Below are 18333 nucleotides of genomic sequence, written 5' to 3' on the forward strand. Positions count from 1 at the left end.
TAGGAGGAGCCAAGGGCATCCCTGTGGATCTGGAGACACACATCCCAGTTAAGAGTCAGAAAAATGGGGCACTTCGTGGCTGTGTGACTTTGGGCAAGTTACTTAACCTGCCTGAATCTCAGTTTCCTCGTCTGAAAATGGAACCATGATCCGACTGAGAGGGCTGTTGTGAGAATCCAGTGGGATAATGCGTGGGCACTCAGTGAGCCGCGGCTGCTACGTGGGGATGATGTCTCTCGGGAGCCTGTGACTAGAGTGTCACGGGATGTGTTTACCAGTCACACGCCCAACTCCTCTGTATGAGTGTGCGTGTGTGTGTGTGTGTGCCAGAATGGGGACCTCGTCCACATCCACAGAGGCCCGGGGTCTCAGCCCTCACCCAAAGCGGGGAAGGCGTCTCCCCACACTCCCCACAAGTGTTCTCCAGAGCTGTCACCTGCCCAGGGCCCTGAGGAGCGGCCTCATCTGCCTTCTGCCTCAAAGGCTCCAGGGACATAGCAGATGCTCTCCCCAGACCCCAGTGCAGGGCCCACTGCACTCACTCTCCTCGGGGTCGGCTCCTTAGCAGGTGGGACAGGAGGGCTGGGGGGCTCCACTGGCTTTTCTAGGCCAGAAGGTAGGCTGAACAATGGCCCAGCAGCCCCTCACAGTACAGCGGGGCAGGGCCGAGTAAGCAGTCCCTAGAGACTCCACAAAACGGGGCACTTGGCGACAATGCAGACACCACCAGGCAGAGCTTCAGCCACAGGAAGGAGCTGCCAACAGGCCTCATTCAACGCCACCCCTGCAGGTTCTCCCAGGAGAACCTCGTGGTGACAAAAGCTCGTCAGCTGGAGCAAAGCTCGTGTGGAGAAGGGAGGGTTGTGAGTGTGTGTGCGTGTGTGTGACTGTGCGTGTTTATGGATGCGTGTCATCTAGCCCAGGTTTCTTCCTCATTCTCATTTAAATGCCACAGCCTGATTGAAAACAAAATATTTAAATGTGTGAGAGTGCGTGTGTGCATGTGTGTGTCTGTGAGAGTGTGTGATAGTGTGTATGCATGAGGTGGTGTATGTGTGTATGTGTGTCTGTATATGTATATGTAAGGGTGTGTGAGTGTATGTGTCTGTGCGTATGAGAGTATGTCTGTGACTGTGTGTGTATGCGCCTGTGTGAGTGTATGAGAGTGTGTGTCTGTGTGTGATAGTGTGCCTGTATGTGTGAGGGTATGCGTGTCAGCGGACATGTGTCTGTGAGCATGTGTGTGAGTGTATGAGTGTGTGTGAGATAGTGTGTGTGTGAGGGGTGTGTGACAGCATATGTGTGTGTGTGCATGTGAATGTGAGTGTAGCGAGTGTATATGTGAGGGGGTGTGTATATGTATGTGTGTGAGTGTATGAGTATGTGTGTCTGTATGTGTGAGGGTGTGTGTGAGTGTATATGTATGTGAGTGTATGAGTGTGTGAATGTGCATGCGTGAGGGTTTGTCTGTGTGAGTGAGTGTATGTGTCTGTATGAGGGTGTGTGTGTATGTGAGGGTGTGTCTGAGAGTGTGTGTCTATGAGGGTGTGTCTGTGTGAGAGTGCATGTCTGAGGGTGTGTCTGTGTATGTGTGTGTCTATGGGGGTGTGTGTGAGTGTATGAGGGTGTGTGAGTGTGATAGTGCGTGTGTGTGTCTATGAGGGTGTGAGTGTATGAGGGTGTGTGTCTGTGTGTGTGTCTATGAGGGTGTGTGTATGAGGGTGTGTCTGTATGAGGGTGTGTGTGGTGTGTCTATGGGGGTGTGTGTGAGTGTATGAGGGTATGTGTGTGAGATAGTGTGTGTGTCTATGGGGGTGTGTGTGAGCATATGAGGGTGTGTGTGTGAGAGATGTGTGTGTCTATAAGGGTGTGTGTGTGAGCGTATGAGGGTGTGTGAGTGTGTGATTGTGTGTGTGTCTATGAGGGTGTGTGTATGAGGGTGTGTCTGTATGAGGGTGTGTGTGTGAGATGTGTGTGTCTATAAGGGTGTGTGTGTGAGTGTATGAGGGTGTGTGTGAGATAGTGTGTGTGTGTCTATGAGGGTGTGTGTGTGAGCGTATGAGGGTGTGTGAGTGTGTGATAGTGTGTGTGTGTGTATGTAAGAGAGCATGTTGGGATTGCACAGCGGGGCAAAGGGCTGGGGAAACAGGTACTTCTAATATACCCTTGGGGCCACTTTTTGGTCGGGCAACTTAGCAGTGGCTGCAAAATGTAAACACACGTCTTATATTCAACAGTTTCTCCTTTCAGAATGTGTTCTCTGGATAGAAGCACACTTGTGTGCAAGGATTTAGATTCAAGAGTGTTTGTTGCAGCCTGTGCATAAGAATAGAAACCTCATCCAGCAAATTCAGTGGGGCTCAAATCCCAAAGGGTGGCTTTCTGCACCTGATGAGGAGCTCAGACTTTACAGCCCAGGGACAACGGAAAGCATGGAAGGTGTGAAGCTGGGAAGGGACATGTCCCAGTTTGTGCTTTGGGTGGATCATTCCAACAGGGCAGAAAGAGCAGAGACCAAGGCCAGGAGACCAAAGGACAGGAGACAAGCTAAGATTTCAGGCTCGATTCTCTCTCCTTTGGACATTTAGAAGTTGTGGTGGCTGGTGGGGTGTGGAGTGAGGGAGAAAGAAGGGATAAAGATGATGCCCAGTTGGTACCTTGGAAGGCCTGTCCCTTTATCCCCTGACCCCCATCATCCTGCAGCCTCTGGAAGCTTACGCCTCCCACCATACCTCCCCCAGAACCCCACCTGGGGAATAACTGGCATGGCGGAGAGGGACCTGGTACTGGAGTCATGGGGCCTGGGTTCAAATGCCAACTCTCCCAGTGTGACTCTGAGCAACTTAGTAACTGCTCTGTGCCTGTTTCCCCATGTGTAAAACAGAGGTAACCAACCTATCTTGCAGAATTCTTACAAGGGCTAAAAGCAATCGTATGTATTTGTTTTTTTGTTTGTTTTTTTGAGACCGAGTCTCACGCTGTTGCCCAGGCTGGAGTGCAGTGGCGCGATCTCAGCTCACTGCAACCTCCGCCTCCCGGGTTCAAGCGATTCTTGTGCCTCAGCCTCCCGAGTAGCTGGGGCTACAGGCATGAACCATCACACCCGGTTAATTTTTGTATTTTTAGTAGAGATGGAGTTTTTGCCATGTTGGCCAGGCTGGCCTCGAATTCCTGACCTCAAGTGATCCACCCGCCTCGGCGTTCCAAAGTGCTGGGATTACAGGTGTGAGCCACCATGCCCGGCCAGTAATCGTATGTATAAAGCACATAGAAAAGTGTCTGACGTGTAGCAAGCACTCACTAAATGTGAGCTACTTTTATAGCTATTCCTACTCCTACCAAACTAGGCACTTGGTAGACACTCTGCAGCTATTTATCAAATATTTGTTATTAAGATCAGCCTGAAGTCCAATCAAGGAGTGAGTTTGAAATCAGAGAATGGAAGTTCAGAGCAAGACCCCCATCCCCATTGAACAGATGGAGAAAAGGGTTGGGCTTTCCCAAGAGGGTCCTAGATGGCTTGAATCGGGGCCAGGGCTGAGTCTCGGACCTACGCTGGTTGAATGAATGACTTGGTCAAGCCTGGTAGGTTTGTCAGGGTTCCCCCGGGCATGGGAAGCCCCTCGCTTCTTTAATATGGACCCACACCCTCCGGCCCAGCCCTGCTTTAAGACCCCTCTGAATTAAATTGGCCAATTTCTCCCAGTGGGCCGGTTCACTGCTCCCATGCCCTCCCAGACTCGGGCGGCTTCCTGGAGGGCTGGAGGTCATCTGCGATGCTGGAGAAGGGCTGGGTCCTCTGGAGGCTTTCGCATGTCGGTCTGAAGAGGAGATGAGTTGGGGGTTCCAGGGAGGCACCACAGTTGCCAAAGTCCTCTTGCCTCCCTGGCAAGCCTCTCCCATCCACTTCCGCCATTACCACTGCCCTGCTGACTCCAGGAAAACCAAACTAGAAACAAAAGGAAGGTTGGGACTAGGGATGCCATTGGGATAAAAGAGTAAGAAAGAGACGGGTAAGGCCAGACGCAGTGGCTCACGCCTGTAATCCCAGCACTTTGGGAGGCTGAGGCAGGTGGATCACCTAAGGTCAGGAGTTCAAGACCAGCCTGACCAATATGGTGAAACCCTGTCTCTACTAAAAATACAAAAATTAGCCAGGCGTGATGGCACGCACCTGTAATCCCAGCTACTCGGGAGGATGAGACAGGAGAATTGCTTGAACCGGGGAGGAAGAAGTTGCAGTGAGCCAAGATTGTGCTACTGCATTCCAGCCTGGGCAACAGAGAAAGACTCTGTCTCAAAAAAAAAAAAAAAAAAAAAGGGAAAAAAGAAAGAAAGAGGCGGGTAAGTGATGGGGGTGGGAAAGGCTCTGGATAGATGGGATAGGGTTCTTGTGCAGGGTCTGAAAATCTTTTCTCATGCCACAAATGATATAAAAACAGGTCAGGCTACATAATTCGCAGGGTTCAATAGCAAATTAACACGGGGGGTCTTTGTTCAAAAATTAAGTATTTCAACACAGCAACAGCCAAGCATGCAACCAACCCTGGGACCCTTCTGAGCCTGGGACCTTGTGGCGCTGCAGGTTACACATCTGTGGAGCTGGCCCCGTCCACAAATCTCTGAGGGCACATATAGGAGTGAGTTTTCCTGGGAAAAGGGCCCTCAGTGGTCAAGGTAGGACCCAGAAGGCTAAAAATCACTACAACTGAGGTAGGTGAGGGGCCCTTCTTTTCACCACCTCCTCCCTCCACTCAGGCAGGGTGGGGGCTAGTGAACACGCTGCATGAACCAGCTTCAGAGTAGGGCAGGCTATGGTGGCCAAGGGGACAGAGAAAGGTGGACACATGAGAGATGGAGATTAGAGTTGGGAGAGAGAGGCGAGAAGGCTGGCTCCCAGGTTTGTGACTCGAGCAACAGAATCAATCCACAGTGGTGCTATTCGTGGAGATGAAGAAAAGCTAGCAGAAGATCAAGGTGCTGTTTTGCTTGGCTGGGTGGTAGTGAGAATCAAGATTCCTACTCTAGGCATGAGAGGGTGTCAAGCAGACAGATAATAAAGCTTGGGAGGAGATGAGATGAGACACACACATTTGGGGGCCATTGGTATAGAGATGGCATCTAACCCTACTGGAATGGCTGAGGTCTCCTAGGAATTCAATGGGTGCGAAGGCTCTTGGGTACAACATCTGATTGCCCTGACACCTCACATGAGAGTATGTGTGTGTGTGCCTCATTTGTAAATGTTCTCATTTGTAAATGGAGGTGAGAATCATATCCCCATCATAGGAATTCATAAGTAAGCTTGTGGAAGGGGAACACTTAAGACAGGCCTTGGTACCTGTTGAGCCCCCAAGGATACCAGCCATTGTAACAATAACAATCACACCATGTCATCCTTCCACAAATATGTACTGAGCCTCCAGCGTGTGTCTGGCAGTGTCTTGGGGCTTTGGATGCAGCCATGATCAAATGTATTAGAAGGCGGTAAGTACTACGGCGAAAGGAAAGCAGAGCAAGGTAAGAAGCATGATGCGGAGGATGGGGCGAGGGCTTCAATATCGAATAGGGTGGCCAGGGGAGCCCTGCTTAAAAAGTGACATTAGAGCAAGCCCTTGGAGGTGAGGCAGTGCCTCACGCAGATGTCTGAGGGAACAGCTGGCCAAAGACCATCAGCAGAGCGGTGGAGGGTGAGGCCCTAGGGTAAAGGGTAGGGGACCTTTGTAAAGGCTCCGTGTGGCACAGGGGGGCTGGTCCTCCAACAGGGCAACACCAGGTCTGCCCCACAATGAGGCAGAAGGCTCTCACATGCTGGAGAGAGCCCGTTGTCCAGCATGGCCAGGGAGCATATACCTCTAATATGGTAGAGGCAGCCTCTTGCCCACATAGCAGCTGCCCAAGACTTTGGGTGGGCCTTGAGGCTCCCCCTGGCCCATGGAAGGGCCTCACCTGGCACAGCAGGCTCACCAGCAGGGCCTCTCCTTCTCTTGGCCGTGGAGTGTCCCCTTCCAGCAAAACTCGGCCGGGCCTTTGCTCCAGGGCTCCCAATCCAAGCATACATCGGAGTCATTTTCCTCTGAATCTGTGGAGACATGAGGCAAGGCCTCTTGGCTGATCACATGCTGTCTCCCACCCCTGACCCAGGAAGGAGTCCCCTGGCAGGCCTGGGTGTCCTTGCAGCCTTGTCTGAGGGTAAGGCCAAGGCAGAATCCTATGAGCCAGCCTTGAAGCCTCAGGAAGTCTTCAGGGCCTTAAAGGGTGACTAGGGACCAAGAAAGAAGGCTGTTCCTGTAACTCAGAAAATGGCCGTATCCATCTACTAGAAGGGAGGACACATAGGTGAGCAAATGACATACCGTACTGGGCATGGGCCAGGAGGAGGCAGTGAAGCGACACAGTTATTGACCCATCCAGGCATTTGTCCACTAGTTCATTCATTAACAAGTATCTGAGTACACAGGCACAAGGATCTCCACTGTAGCACTGTTTTGTGGTGAAACACACACATGAACAATAAAACACCTGAGAACTGTGTCCACGTTCACAGATCACAAGAGGTCTGGGTGACTAAGCTGCGGCACAGTCACACCACGTGGAGACCCAGACCTTCCGTCTGACGGCTTGTCATGAAGCTGTTAAAATGTTTGCATCATATCTGTATCTTCTGATTTGCAGGATATCTATGGTATATTATAAGCAAATTGAAGAGAAATGTAGTATCTTTTTGTTTAGAAAGGCAAATGCTGCCCCCTTCCCCAATGCTTTTTGAAAACCTGCACACGTTAGTAAGCATGTGCACGAGTTTGCTGACAGACTCATCTTGGGGAGGTAAGGTGAGAAAAAGGAGGGGATGGGGAAGATTATTTTTCTTACTAAACTCTTGCATTGTTTCACTAGTTGCAGGGAAGTAACAAAGGTTGTTTGTACAATGGGCATAATATCAGCATCTTCTAGGATGAGGGTTAACTGAAGACAGACATGTAAAATTCAGCACAGGACTTGGCACAGGCCTTCAACGGTGTTGGCAGTTAGTATGTCTTACAAGTCAGTAGGAGCCGGGCATGGTGGCTCACGCCTGTAATCCCAGCACTTTTGAAGGCCAAGGCGGGTGAACCATGAGGTCAAGAGATCGAGACCATCCTGGCCAACATGCGAAACCCCATCTCTACTAAAAGTACAAAAATTAGCCGGGCATGGTGTGGACCTGTAGTCTCAGCTACTCGGGAGGCTGAGGCAGGAGAATTGCTTGAAACCAGGAGGCGGAGGTTGCAGTGAGCTGAGATCGCACTACTGCATTCTAGCCTGGGTGACAGAGTGAGGCTCTATCTCAAAAAAAAAAAAAAAATGTAGGATGGCGTGAAGTGACTGTTCTTCACTAGAGAGAGTATTTTTTGAACATAGAGTATGTGTGAACTGTTGTTACATTCATTTTCTCATCTAATCCTCTTAACAACTTCCTGAAGTCAATTACTAGTATTTTTTGTACTTTACAGATGAGGATGGTGAAATCACTTGTCCAGGCTCACAGCCAGGGAGTGGTGCTACTGGATGCGAATTCAGCCTCCCCACTCCACAGTTCCCACTGGGTGCGTTTGGACCCGGGGGATTTAAAGGCAGCTTTGAATTGAACACCTTGCTCCAAGGGCCACCATGAGGGGCTGTTGCACCACTCTTCTGTTTCAGCCCCAAACCCATCTCTTTGGAGATTTCCCTTCATCCTTCTGCAAACTCCTTTCAAATCGCAAAAGTAAAATACTGGCAGCAGGGCATCTTCCCCTTGAAGGGGGTGTGTGGCTTCCTCCACCTTATGGCCATGTCATGGTCAGACAGTAGCACTGTCCTCCACTGACCAGCTTCTGCAGGAGTTGAGCTGCCCATTATCATTTTTGCCTCAGTGCCAGTTTCATCAGGCAGCTCCCCTTTCCTCCCCACTTGCTCCTCCTTCGACTTGGGAAAGTGCATCCTATCGGGTACTCCACACTTAACCCTCTGTCTTCTGAGGCCTGAAACTGCCCTGGGGAGCCAGCAGGAGTGTTGGGGGGGTGGGGATGGGGAGGAGGCGGCAGAGCTACTCCTGTCTGCTTTTCAAACTGGATTTCAGGCAAACTGATTCCAATAAAGGAATCCACAGCAGAATAGAAAACCACAGGTCTGGGTGGCCTGACCCCTCTTAGCCCTCCAAACCCTGACATTGGGTCAGTTCCCAGCACAAGCGCAAAACACACACAATAATATCGGGGATTTTAGAAGATGGGGAACCTGAGGGAGGAATGCCCACCTCACTTTAAGGATGGTTTCTCTTCATTGCAAAATTAACAAAGGACTTATTTCAAAACGCCACATGACACCAGGGAGTAAACAGCCTCTCAGGAGAAAGTCTGCAGAGGGCTCGGGGTGGAGTAGGTTGTGGATGGTTTTGGAGTTGGGCCTCCAAGCAGAGTGAATGCCGGAGGAGATTCACGCCGCAGGCCTTGACCTGGGTGGTAGGAGAAATGTCTCCACTCCGAAGAAGGCATCCAAAGCCACGCCACCTACATTTCCTCCCACACTGACAAAACCAGCATTGGTTGGATTATTTTCTCAGCCTACAGGAACCTACCACATGCCAGGTGTGTATGTGTACTGTGTGCCCTGCCCTGTAAGCACCTGATATGTATCGACCACTGGAGCCTGTCACAACCCCAGGGGGCAGGTACTAGTGTTGTCTCCATTTTGTAGATGAGAAAAGCAAGGCTCACAGAGGTGCCCACCGTCACGCAGCTGGTAGGTGGCAGAGTCAGGATTTGAAGGCAGACAATTGGCTCTCTTAAGTTCACAGATGTATGACCTTGGACAGGTTGCTTCTCCTCTCCAAGCCTCAGTTTCCTCAATTGTGATATAAGTATTATTATGCAGGGTTATTCTGAGGATTAAATAAGATTATGCATGTCCAGTGTTGAGCACAAGGCCTGGTACATAGTCAGTGTTGCAAATAGGTTCACTATTATTAGGAACTATTAAGCAAGGATGACTTTGGGAGGCCGAGGCAGGTGGATCACGAGGTCAGGAGATCCAGACCATCCTGGCTAACATGGTGAAACCCCGTTTCTACTAAAAGTGCAAAAAATTGGCCAGGCGTGGTGGCAGGCGCCTGTAGTCCCGGCTACTCGTGGTCCCAGCTGCTCAGGAGGCTGAGATAGGAGAATGGCATGAGCCCGGGAGTTGGAGCTTGCAGTGAGCCGAGGTTGCACCACTGCACTCCAGCCTGGGCGACAGAGCAACACTCCATCTCGAAAAAAAAATAATAATAAAAGAAGCAAGGATGAGGCCAGGTGCGGTGGCTCACGCCTGTAATCCCAGCACTTTGGGAGGCCGAGGTGGGCAGATCACCTGAGGTCAGGAGTTCGAGACCAGCCTGGCCAACATGGTGAAACCCCATCTCTACTAAAAATACAAATATTAGTCAGGTGTGATGGCACGCACCTGTAATCCCAGCCACCCAGGAGGCTGAGGCAGGAGAATCACTTGAGGCCAGTAGATGGAGGCTGCAGTGAGCCGAGATCATGCCACTGCACTCCAGCCTGGGTGACAAGAGTGAGACTGTCTCCAAAAAAAAAAAAAAAAAAAAAAAAGGATGAAATCTGAACCTGTGTCTTCCGGAGTCCAGAGAGACAGCTTTTATCACCAGTAGCAAACAAGTCTGACTCCCTACCAGCTGTGGGGCCCAATGCCTGAACTGTACCCCTCAGGGAGAGCTGTGGTCTACCCTGGGACTATGAGGAGAACATACATTAAATAAACATTTTCTAGAGACAAGAGGGCATCCCAAGTTCTTGCTAGGAACTCCCATTAATTACACAATTTCAAGTCCCTACATTTGAGATCATGGGGCTAGTGGGGGTGTGGGGAGGGACTTCTCACCCCGCCTCAACAACATCTGACCATTGCTGGCAACATGTGCTGCGCCCTCCCTGCCTAGCTGGCCAAAGGTCATGGCGCTCAGCAGCAGGAGGTGGAAGATCAAGTGGTCCCCACAAAGAGGCCTTTTTTTTGGGACACAGGATCTCGATCTCATTCTGTCTGCTGGAGTACAGTGGTACGATTTCGGCTCACTGCTGCCTCAACCTCCCAGGCTCAAGCAATTCTCCCACCTCAGCCTCCTGAGCAGCTGGGACCACAGATGCATGCCACCACACCTGTCTAATTTTTGTATTCCTTGTAGAGACATTGCCCAGCCTGGTCTCAAACTCCCGGGCTCAAGCAACCTGGCCACCTTGGCTTCCCAAAGTGCTGGGATAACAGGCGTGAGCCACTGTGCCCAGCAGGAAGAGACCTCTTGCTGAAGGGGATGCTCAGGGAGACACATGCCAGAGGAGCATAAGTCCCACTCCTGCCACACAGCCAGGCCATATCCTGGCCCAGCCACCCCTAGCTTCCTCCACAGCCAGCTTGGTCCCACCTCTTGCTCCTCTTGCTCCCATGCTGAGGTCAGGGTGAATGTCAGTTGGCTTCCATGAGCCTGCCTCCCAAAGAAGCCAGATCCTTTCTGATACATGACCTAGGCAGAAAACAGTGAGTGGTCTGCAGGTACCTGAAAAATGCCTAAGGCTGCTGTATCCTATTGTACAAGCTGTTTACTGCACAAAAGCACCCAATCGAGAGGGTGAGCAGTGAGCTGAAATCCAGCCCACGCTCTGCTCACAGAGCCTTGTGCCCCAGCTGAAAGGGGCACCTGGACGTTCATCTCCTGGAGGGATAACCTCTGTCTAATTTGTTCAAAAGATCACTCTCGAACTCTAGGTTCAAACTCTAGGACTCACTCTCGAACTCTAGGTTAAGAAACCCTAAACAACCAAACCACCTTTCCACTGAAGAGTTGACTGCTTGTATCTAAGCCAGCACTTAAAATGACTGAACGAAGCTCCTTCTGCAGTTGTTTCAGGACACACTGGCCTATTCGGCCACCTGCCCAGCTCCAGGATTAAGGTCCTGCCTGGGCAGGGTAAGCAGCTCACCTTGGCTAAGTAAGAAGCGTAGCCAGATGATCAATAAGAACAGCAAACCCACAGGGAGGCAGAACCAGAAAACCAGGAAAGAAAATGTGAGGTCGTTCACCAGCGGCATCAAAGGGTACCTCATGGTGCATGTGTGGCTAAGCTGGGCCAGCCTGGGCTGGGCTGGCAGGGCTGCCCCAAGGGACCTGGCAGGCTGGGCCATGCTCTGCTCTCAGCCCAATTGTGACTGAGCTCTGAGGTAACAAGGAAGTTACAGTGTCCTTCAGGCAAAGTACGCAGGGGACACTCTGAGGGAGAGGTGTTCTGGACGAAAGGGGGGGAAGCCAGGCAGTGAGACAGAGTCTGGCTGAGAATTAAAAAGCCCAGGTTTCCAGGAAGGCCTGGGTTTGAATCTCAGCCCAGTAGCTATTGGGTTCATGACACCCCTCTGACCCTCTTTCTTGTAAGATGGAGATAATTTTGTTAAATTAGAAAAACAGATCGGACAAAAATTACCCTCGGGATCGGTGTTCATATACCTGAAGTCACAGAGCCCCTCCAGGAGCCAGCCGGGTCCCCAAGTCCTGTAATACCAGCTGTGTGTGCCCACATCCACACTGTGGGAGTGCTGCGGACTGCAGCAAACTGGGTGGAGCTTACTGCATCCTAAGCATGCAGTGATGGCAGCTCCCACCAATAACTGCTATGAATGAAATGCAGGTCCATTATTGCAGGACTCGTAACTTTCCCAAGCCAGGCAAAAAGTCTAGATTTCTATGTGATATCTCCCAAGTTTAAAATGTTGGGTCAGACCTCGTTAAAGCACTGTTGGCTAAACCAAACGTCTGCCAGGCTGGATTGGTCACTGGGCTGCCACTTAAAACTTTTAAAATCTAACACATAGATTATTCTAATGATTACTAGATTAAATGACTATAAATGATTATTACTTAATCTGGAAGCTTCTGTGCCTTTCCTTATTAGGGTTTTCTGTGAGGGGCTTCTAACGACTTGAATCTTGTTCCTTTATCTCCTGAGTGGCCAGAACACTTCCACATGCCATCCTCATCTTCTCATATCTGTCATCCGTTCACTCATGAAGTATTCAGTAAACCTCCATGCGCCAGACCACGGCAGAAAGGCTGCTTCGGACTTCCCACTGGAGTGGCTGCTGCACGGTATTCTCCAAAAGGACCCTTGGACCACCTGCCTAAAGCTGCCAGCAGATGGGTGGGTGCTGGAGTGTATTTATTAAACGTGCCAATTCCCAGGCTCACCTTCGTCTCCTCAGACCTCTTGGGGGTGGGGGTGTGGCTTGGGATTCAACACACTGATAAGCAACCAGAATGATTCCGACACAGGCTTGATTTTGAGACCACGGCATCTCATGACTTAAAAGCACCTGTTGAAAAGGCAAACCCAGGTCCAGGCTGGGGGAGCAGCTGCAGGAAGTGGGCGGTAAACCTAGGGAGAAACATGGAGTAGAAAACCCACTTATAGGAAAAGACACCAATTCAAGGAGAAGGGCGCATGGGGCCAGCGACAGGAAAAAATAAGAGCATGGGAGGGGCTGGGAGAGCTGGGGCATGGTTTCGAGACTCCTAGCCCAGCTGTGGGATGGCCAAAATTCCTACAAGAGGAAGTCTGGGAAAATGGACTAGAATGCGTGTCCAAGAGGAGCAGTGCCCTGGCAGGGGGCACCTGATGCAAGGCCCAGAGGCCAAGAGGAGGAGCAGGCAGTCTGGGTTGGGAGTGGTTCCCTGGCACTGGGTCCTGAAGGGGTTGGGGTCGGAGAGAGCTGAGCAGCATAGCTGGGAAAGGCTTGAGCACACATTTTTTTCTGGTTACAAAACCTTTCCAGACACCAAAACAGGGATATTGTGGTCAGCTTCCCTGGCCACTAGGCCCAGCTGGAGGTCCTGTTGTGAGTGGGCAGAACAGGCAGAACAGACACTGCAAGGTAGGCAGCTCCCAGGCACAGTTCAGAGGGTGGCACACGTCAGCAGCTCTTGGCACAGGCATGACCACAGTGGTTCTCATGGTTGTTTCAAGTGGTCCATTCACTCCTCTATGTGTGATCTAGGCCTGAAGGCGCTCATCTGGCTCCAAGATGCTCTACACAAAGGGGGCAGTGGGCAGCAGGGGATGATCTCTGCATCTCCCCACTTTGCTGACTGTCTAGCCCTGGTAGGGCTCAAATTTTCTGCAAGCAGAGGGCACAGCCGGCACTTTCACTCCCATAACGTAAGTATCTATCTCCTCAGCAATTCCCAGCCTCTGAAAGGTGAGCCTCTCTTGGCAGTGTTTTAATTATACAAGCTCCTTCCAGCAGAGAAGGCCAAATATTTTTCTTAAAATTAATCAAACTTTGAGTATTTCATGAAATACTCATTTAATGTTCAATTAAACTACAGATCTAAATTATACAGGGCAGCCAAAGCCGAGGAGACATCCCCTGGAAGGGTAAAATTCACAGCACCAGTGTAGGAGTAAACCCCCAGCCTGTATCCAAAAGCACACACAAAGTTATTAGATAAGAATCTCCTTAAAATTTAATTGACTAAATGTATTACATTCAATATTCCATGGGCTTCTGGACAAAGGATCGGCATAAATACAAACAAACCTCTGGACCTTCTTCCCTAACCGACGAAGATGAAACACAGGAGGCAAGGGGCACGGATACACCTTCATATTTACACTTTGCCTTTACTTTACAGTTCAGTGCCAGAAATATTTACAGAAAATACAATAAGAAAAAGAGCATGTCTTGGCAACATACTGAAATTCATACAAACTGTATATATGATTTCAAGCAAATAATGATACTGCTTATTTTTTAGCCACAACTGCCAATCCCTTCAGAGGAGAAAGATGTCTTGGTCACTGTAAGAGATGAGGACTTGGGAAACTTGGTTTGCTTCAACAAGTATTTATTGGGCGCCTACTATATGCAAGGCACTGTGGAATCCCAAATTACACCTTTTCCCTCATCATTAAAAAAGAACATGAGTTGATATTCTGAGAAAAACACTGTAAGTACATGGCTTCTTCAGCTATTAAGAAACCCATCGTTTGATTCCACTTCGTACAGATGGACCACCTCCAATCTCTCCAACTCAGGAAAAGAGGCTGTCATGGAAATCTTTAAAACAGACCATCTGACTCCAATCAATCGTCATTTCATGTAAACACAGCAATCAGTTCTTTTCAAGAAGACAGAACCTGAATGGGCTTTAAAATGGTGAATAGAGAACTACTGCCAGCAAGAGTGTCGAATTACCTCCAATACGTGTTTCTTTCTTTCTTTCTTTTTTACCAACTACCACAAAACACATCTTTGAGTAAGGCTAACTTTCACTTTGGGTAAAGCTCCACCTTCCAGAAGAAATGACTCTGCCTCTCTAGAACCCAGTCTGAAGACTCTGACAAATGCTTCCCTAGTGTATGGAGAAAGTAACTATTCATGAAGGCCTCATACACAGAACCTGCAGGTGACCAACAATACTGGTCAAAGGTGTGGGTATTTGTATTTATCAATGAATCCAGAGGAAAATGGGCTGCCCTGAAATAAAGGATATGGAAATGAAGGAAAATGTGCATGAGTATGCGTATGTGTGTATATGTGTGTGTGTGTGTGTGTGTGTGTCATTAGTTCTTTCAAAGGCCCAATGGATGGAAGAGGGTCTCAGGAGGAAGCCCTAGACAAAAAGGAAAGCTAGCTAAATAAGGAAATGATTAACAAGGTAAAAGCCCTCCTCACTGTCCTCAGTGTTCCCAACCAGAGAGGAGCAGAAAAGCTCCCTCCTGCAACTTAAGAAGGCAGAAGGGCAACCTTACTTACCACCTTCCTCTTCACAGAATGCCACATTCACCCACCCCCTGGCACACCCAACAGATACAGCAACTGAACTGTTTAAGCCACAGACAAAAGTGGTCCTGGCTTTCCCCCAGAGGCTAGAACATATGCTGGCAACTTTATCAAATGGACTACAAAATATTAATATTAGGTGCTAAATATGTTCCTCTGGTGCTATTCTACTCAGTGATTTTTAACACAGGCAGGTGGGTGAACACAGTGACCATGAACTCAGATCCATAGAGATGGGACAAAAATTACCCCCGGCATCGGTGTTGATATACCTGAAGTCACAGACCCCCTCCAGGAGCCAGCCGAGTCCCACTGACGAGTTAAGGGTTCTTAGCACTCCCTCTTTGGGCAGATATTATTTTGAGCAGAAGGAACCAGCGCCTGGTAAGGTACGGTACGGGTATCCCATAGTCCACTGGCTCCGTACACACTGGGAGTTTCATGCCTTCAGGGGCTGCACATCCCTCCTTCCCTGGAAGACCAGGGAGTCTCCCAGATCACAAATGCATTCAACATCATTGTTTACATATCAAATACATTGGAATTACAAAGAGTTGCCAGAAATTAGACCTAACTGAAGGATCAGCAAGTCCAACCCTCATACACACACACAGCATATTTTTCTGAAATTAACTATGCCAAAGGTAAAAGTCTGATCTGAAGAATCATACTGAAGTACATCTACATCAGTTATTTTTAACCTCTGCAATGTTGTAAGTTACATGTTAATTTATAGCCTTCTCTGCTCACTTCAACTAGAACAAGAGCCCATTTTCCCCTCAAAATGTCAATCTAGAATTACCTTGAAAGTTATTAAACCTCATCTTGTTCCTGTGAACCACTAGAACATTTTTTAGGGTAGAATTGGCTCATCTTTATCCCGAATGCCCTCTCCCATGCTACCATCTGGAAACATCAATTTATTGCCCAGCTTAAAAAGAAAATCAACTATTGAATAATAATACTATAACCTGAATGGAAACTGGAGTCATAGAAAGAGGAGGTTATCTTTACCTGAGCTTAAAACAAACATGAAGAACAGGTTATGGCAAACTTTAAACCAAGAGCTGCTATGCCCATATTTCTTGCTTATAGATGGCAAAATGCACACTTCTGGAATAAGAGACTTTTGCACAGGGAATTAGGTTCCACACTACCCCCGCCCCCTAAGTAACCCACCAAAACATCAAACCAAACAGATCGTCGCAGCTCTGACCCACAGTCTACTGACATCAGAGTTCAAGGGGGAAAACACCCCTTACACAACTGTGATCATTTCTCTTTGGACTTTAAATATCACTTATTTTCTTAACATAAAATAATCTTACTAAAGAAGAAAGCACATGAGAATAGGATAAATGAGCAGTGTATACTGTAGCACTGTAACAGGAATCCTTGTAAGGATGTTCTGGGTCTGGCCACCTCAAAAGTTTTATCCCTGCAGAAAAGTAGCAGCGAGGTAACAGAAGTATTTCCAAAACCTGGCAGGGATCTGTTGGCTGGCAAAGTCCAGAAAACATGACAACAACAGCCATTTCTAACAGTAGCCACCCAAAGAGATGGTCACTCATGTTTTGTCAATTATGAGGAAATCCAGTAGTTCTCTGGGAGATCTGAATTAGTAGCGCTGAGAGGCTATTCCTGAACCCCATTTTAGAATCCTTCATAAACTACTGCAGTTTGCTGCTTGGTCCTGAAATAAGAGACAATGGATGAAACCAAATAATTTTCAACCCTTATTGTGAATTTACATTTCTTTAAATGATATTTAATGAATGAATCACAAATGTTTAACCTGTCATTATGTCACCCCGCTGGACAACAATGGAGAGTGGGGGTATCACTGCTATCTTAAAACTTTTAACCCCACAAACTTTATTTGTATCCCCATTAAAGGACAAGGCCATGCTCCATTTCTGATCTGTTCCTGGGTGGCCCAGAAACTGAGGCTTTCAGACAGATCTGTGCAGTGATGAGAAGGACAACTTTTTGAAATGTGGAGAAAAAAATATGACATATTTTAATGTCAGGCTTCTTATCTGAGCAAAAAACATGTATCATTTTTTCTTTTTGTCAGTGTGACAGCTGGATGACAAGAAGACCTACAAGTGAGTAGAAGGCTGTGACTTCTTTTCTTCTCCTCCACACTATCAACATGAGTCTTTAAATGTCCTGGAAGATTCTGAGAAAGATTTTAATTCTGAATACAACCTCCTAAAAAGTGAGGTATAAAACTATCTTCAACTTCTATATTGCAAATTTGTTGATACTACCAATGCACGTGTTTAACTGAGATGCATAAAAGCCTTTCTCCTCAAAAGGCTTATGTTTAACTAAAATTGTCACCTTTAAAAGAAAGTTTATGGCTAAAATGTATATCATCATGATCAGCAGGAATATGATTGTGTCTGGGAGCCCATTGCACTAGACAGCCCGAAGTCTTCTATCAAATGGGTTATAATGTGTTTCTTCTATTCTGGTGATTAAACAGTAAGCTCTTGGGAGTGATTTGTTTTTATTTTTACAGTGATCACCTATCAAACTGTTCTGCTGTGTTACAGTTCCCGAACTGGAGTTCAACAGTCTTAGAAATTCAGGGGTCTAAGAACTGCAGTTCTTGAGTCCAACCTCCTGGAAAAGTGAAGTATAAAACTCTGGCTCCAACTGTTTGTTCCGGTACTTGTTGACAATGTCGGTGATTTTCTGTTTCCGGCGGACATGGGGTGGACTGTAGGAGTCACTCTCCAGTCTCTTCCTTCTACAAATGTTAATTACAGTCTGCCTCACCAGAAAGCCTTGAAAATAGAGAGTTTTAAAATAAATGTTAAAAACTAGTCACTTAGGTAGGTGAACTATAAGTATTCAGGTGAACTACCCTACGCATACTCAAACTATTTCATTCAACTTGCAAACTTCCCATCCCCAGAGAGATAGACATAGTGCCAAGATAAAACTGTCACAAGAAACACACAATGACAGGAAAAGGAGAATAAAAATCTAGTCTAACAACCTATTTTCCGTCCTGGATGACAAACAGTTGTCTTCAATATTTTAATACTAGAAGTTGGTGAGGTTTTACTTACACTTACTAGATTAAGGACAGATTAAAAAAGAACAAAACATGCTCCCTTTTTAACAAAAGCCAGACCATTTCCTACATGTGGAAACTATTAAGTAATTATCACCATTTCCTTATATTGACTTCTTTTTGGTTTATAAAAATGATAAAGAGAAAGAAAATGTAACTCTTCAGCCACATATGAAGACCTTACCAAGAGCTCGCCTGCTGACAATCATCCCATCCACAAGAGGGATGACCATATTAAATTTTCCAGTGGCTCCTTGAATTTTTATCCGGAATAATCCAGTGTTTAAAGGGTGGATGAAGATGACAGGAACTTCTTTTTCAAGAGTCGTAGATCTTAAGAAAAGAAAATTTTTATCTCAGGCACCCAAGAGTTAAAGTCCCCCATATACAGCCTAAGATCA

General features: G+C 47.8%; 2 protein-coding genes across 4 annotated transcripts in view; both read right to left on the minus strand.

The window, feature by feature from the left end:
• Positions 1-3586: 3586 nt before the first annotated feature.
• Positions 3587-11167, minus strand: ADIG (adipogenin). Of its 2 annotated transcripts, none has more exons than XR_001005497.1 (3): positions 10995-11167; positions 5854-6082; positions 3587-3949 (listed from the first exon to the last, which is right to left on the minus strand). XR_001005497.1 is itself a non-coding variant. In XM_011974972.1 (3 exons), the coding sequence occupies exons 1-3, from the start codon at positions 11116-11118 to the stop codon at positions 3916-3918; spliced, it is 273 nt and encodes a 90-aa protein (XP_011830362.1). In that variant the 5' UTR covers positions 11119-11167; the 3' UTR covers positions 3587-3915. The 2 variants fall into 2 exon arrangements, 1 of the variants encoding a protein (XP_011830362.1); XM_011974972.1 differs by having other exon boundaries at positions 5968-6082.
• A 4024-nt stretch (positions 11168-15191) lies between these two features.
• RALGAPB (Ral GTPase activating protein, beta subunit (non-catalytic)) overlaps positions 15192-18333 on the minus strand; it is a 108285-nt gene continuing 105143 nt past the window's right edge. The window contains exons 30-32 of one of the 2 annotated variants that reach the window (XM_011974974.1): positions 18117-18265; positions 17473-17639; positions 15192-16537 (exon numbers count right to left, since the gene is read on the minus strand). In XM_011974974.1, coding sequence (XP_011830364.1) covers positions 16508-16537; positions 17473-17639; positions 18117-18265 — 346 coding nt within the window. In that variant the 3' untranslated portion in view covers positions 15192-16507. Of the gene's footprint in view, positions 16538-16580; positions 17640-18116; positions 18266-18333 lie in introns of those variants that run through there. The other variant, XM_011974975.1, reaches the window with a different exon arrangement.

This window comes from Mandrillus leucophaeus, unplaced genomic scaffold, assembly GCF_000951045.1.
Source record: "Mandrillus leucophaeus isolate KB7577 unplaced genomic scaffold, Mleu.le_1.0 Scaffold150, whole genome shotgun sequence".
In the NCBI taxonomy this organism is placed as follows: domain Eukaryota; kingdom Metazoa; phylum Chordata; class Mammalia; order Primates; family Cercopithecidae; genus Mandrillus; species Mandrillus leucophaeus.

Excerpts from the sequence above, each read along its gene's own strand:
- ADIG (XM_011974972.1), bottom strand. The coding sequence starts at position 11,118 with ATGAGGTACCCTTTGATGCCGCTGGTGAACGACCTCACATTTTCTTTC. Across the intron at positions 6,083-10,994 it reads ACGCTTCTTACTTAGCCAAG|ATTCAGAGGAAAATGACTCC; the intron begins GTGAGCTGCTTA and ends ATGTCTCCACAG. Across the intron at positions 3,950-5,967 it reads GAGAAGGAGAGGCCCTGCTG|TTTGGTTTTCCTGGAGTCAG; the intron begins GTGAGCCTGCTG and ends TTTTGTTTCTAG.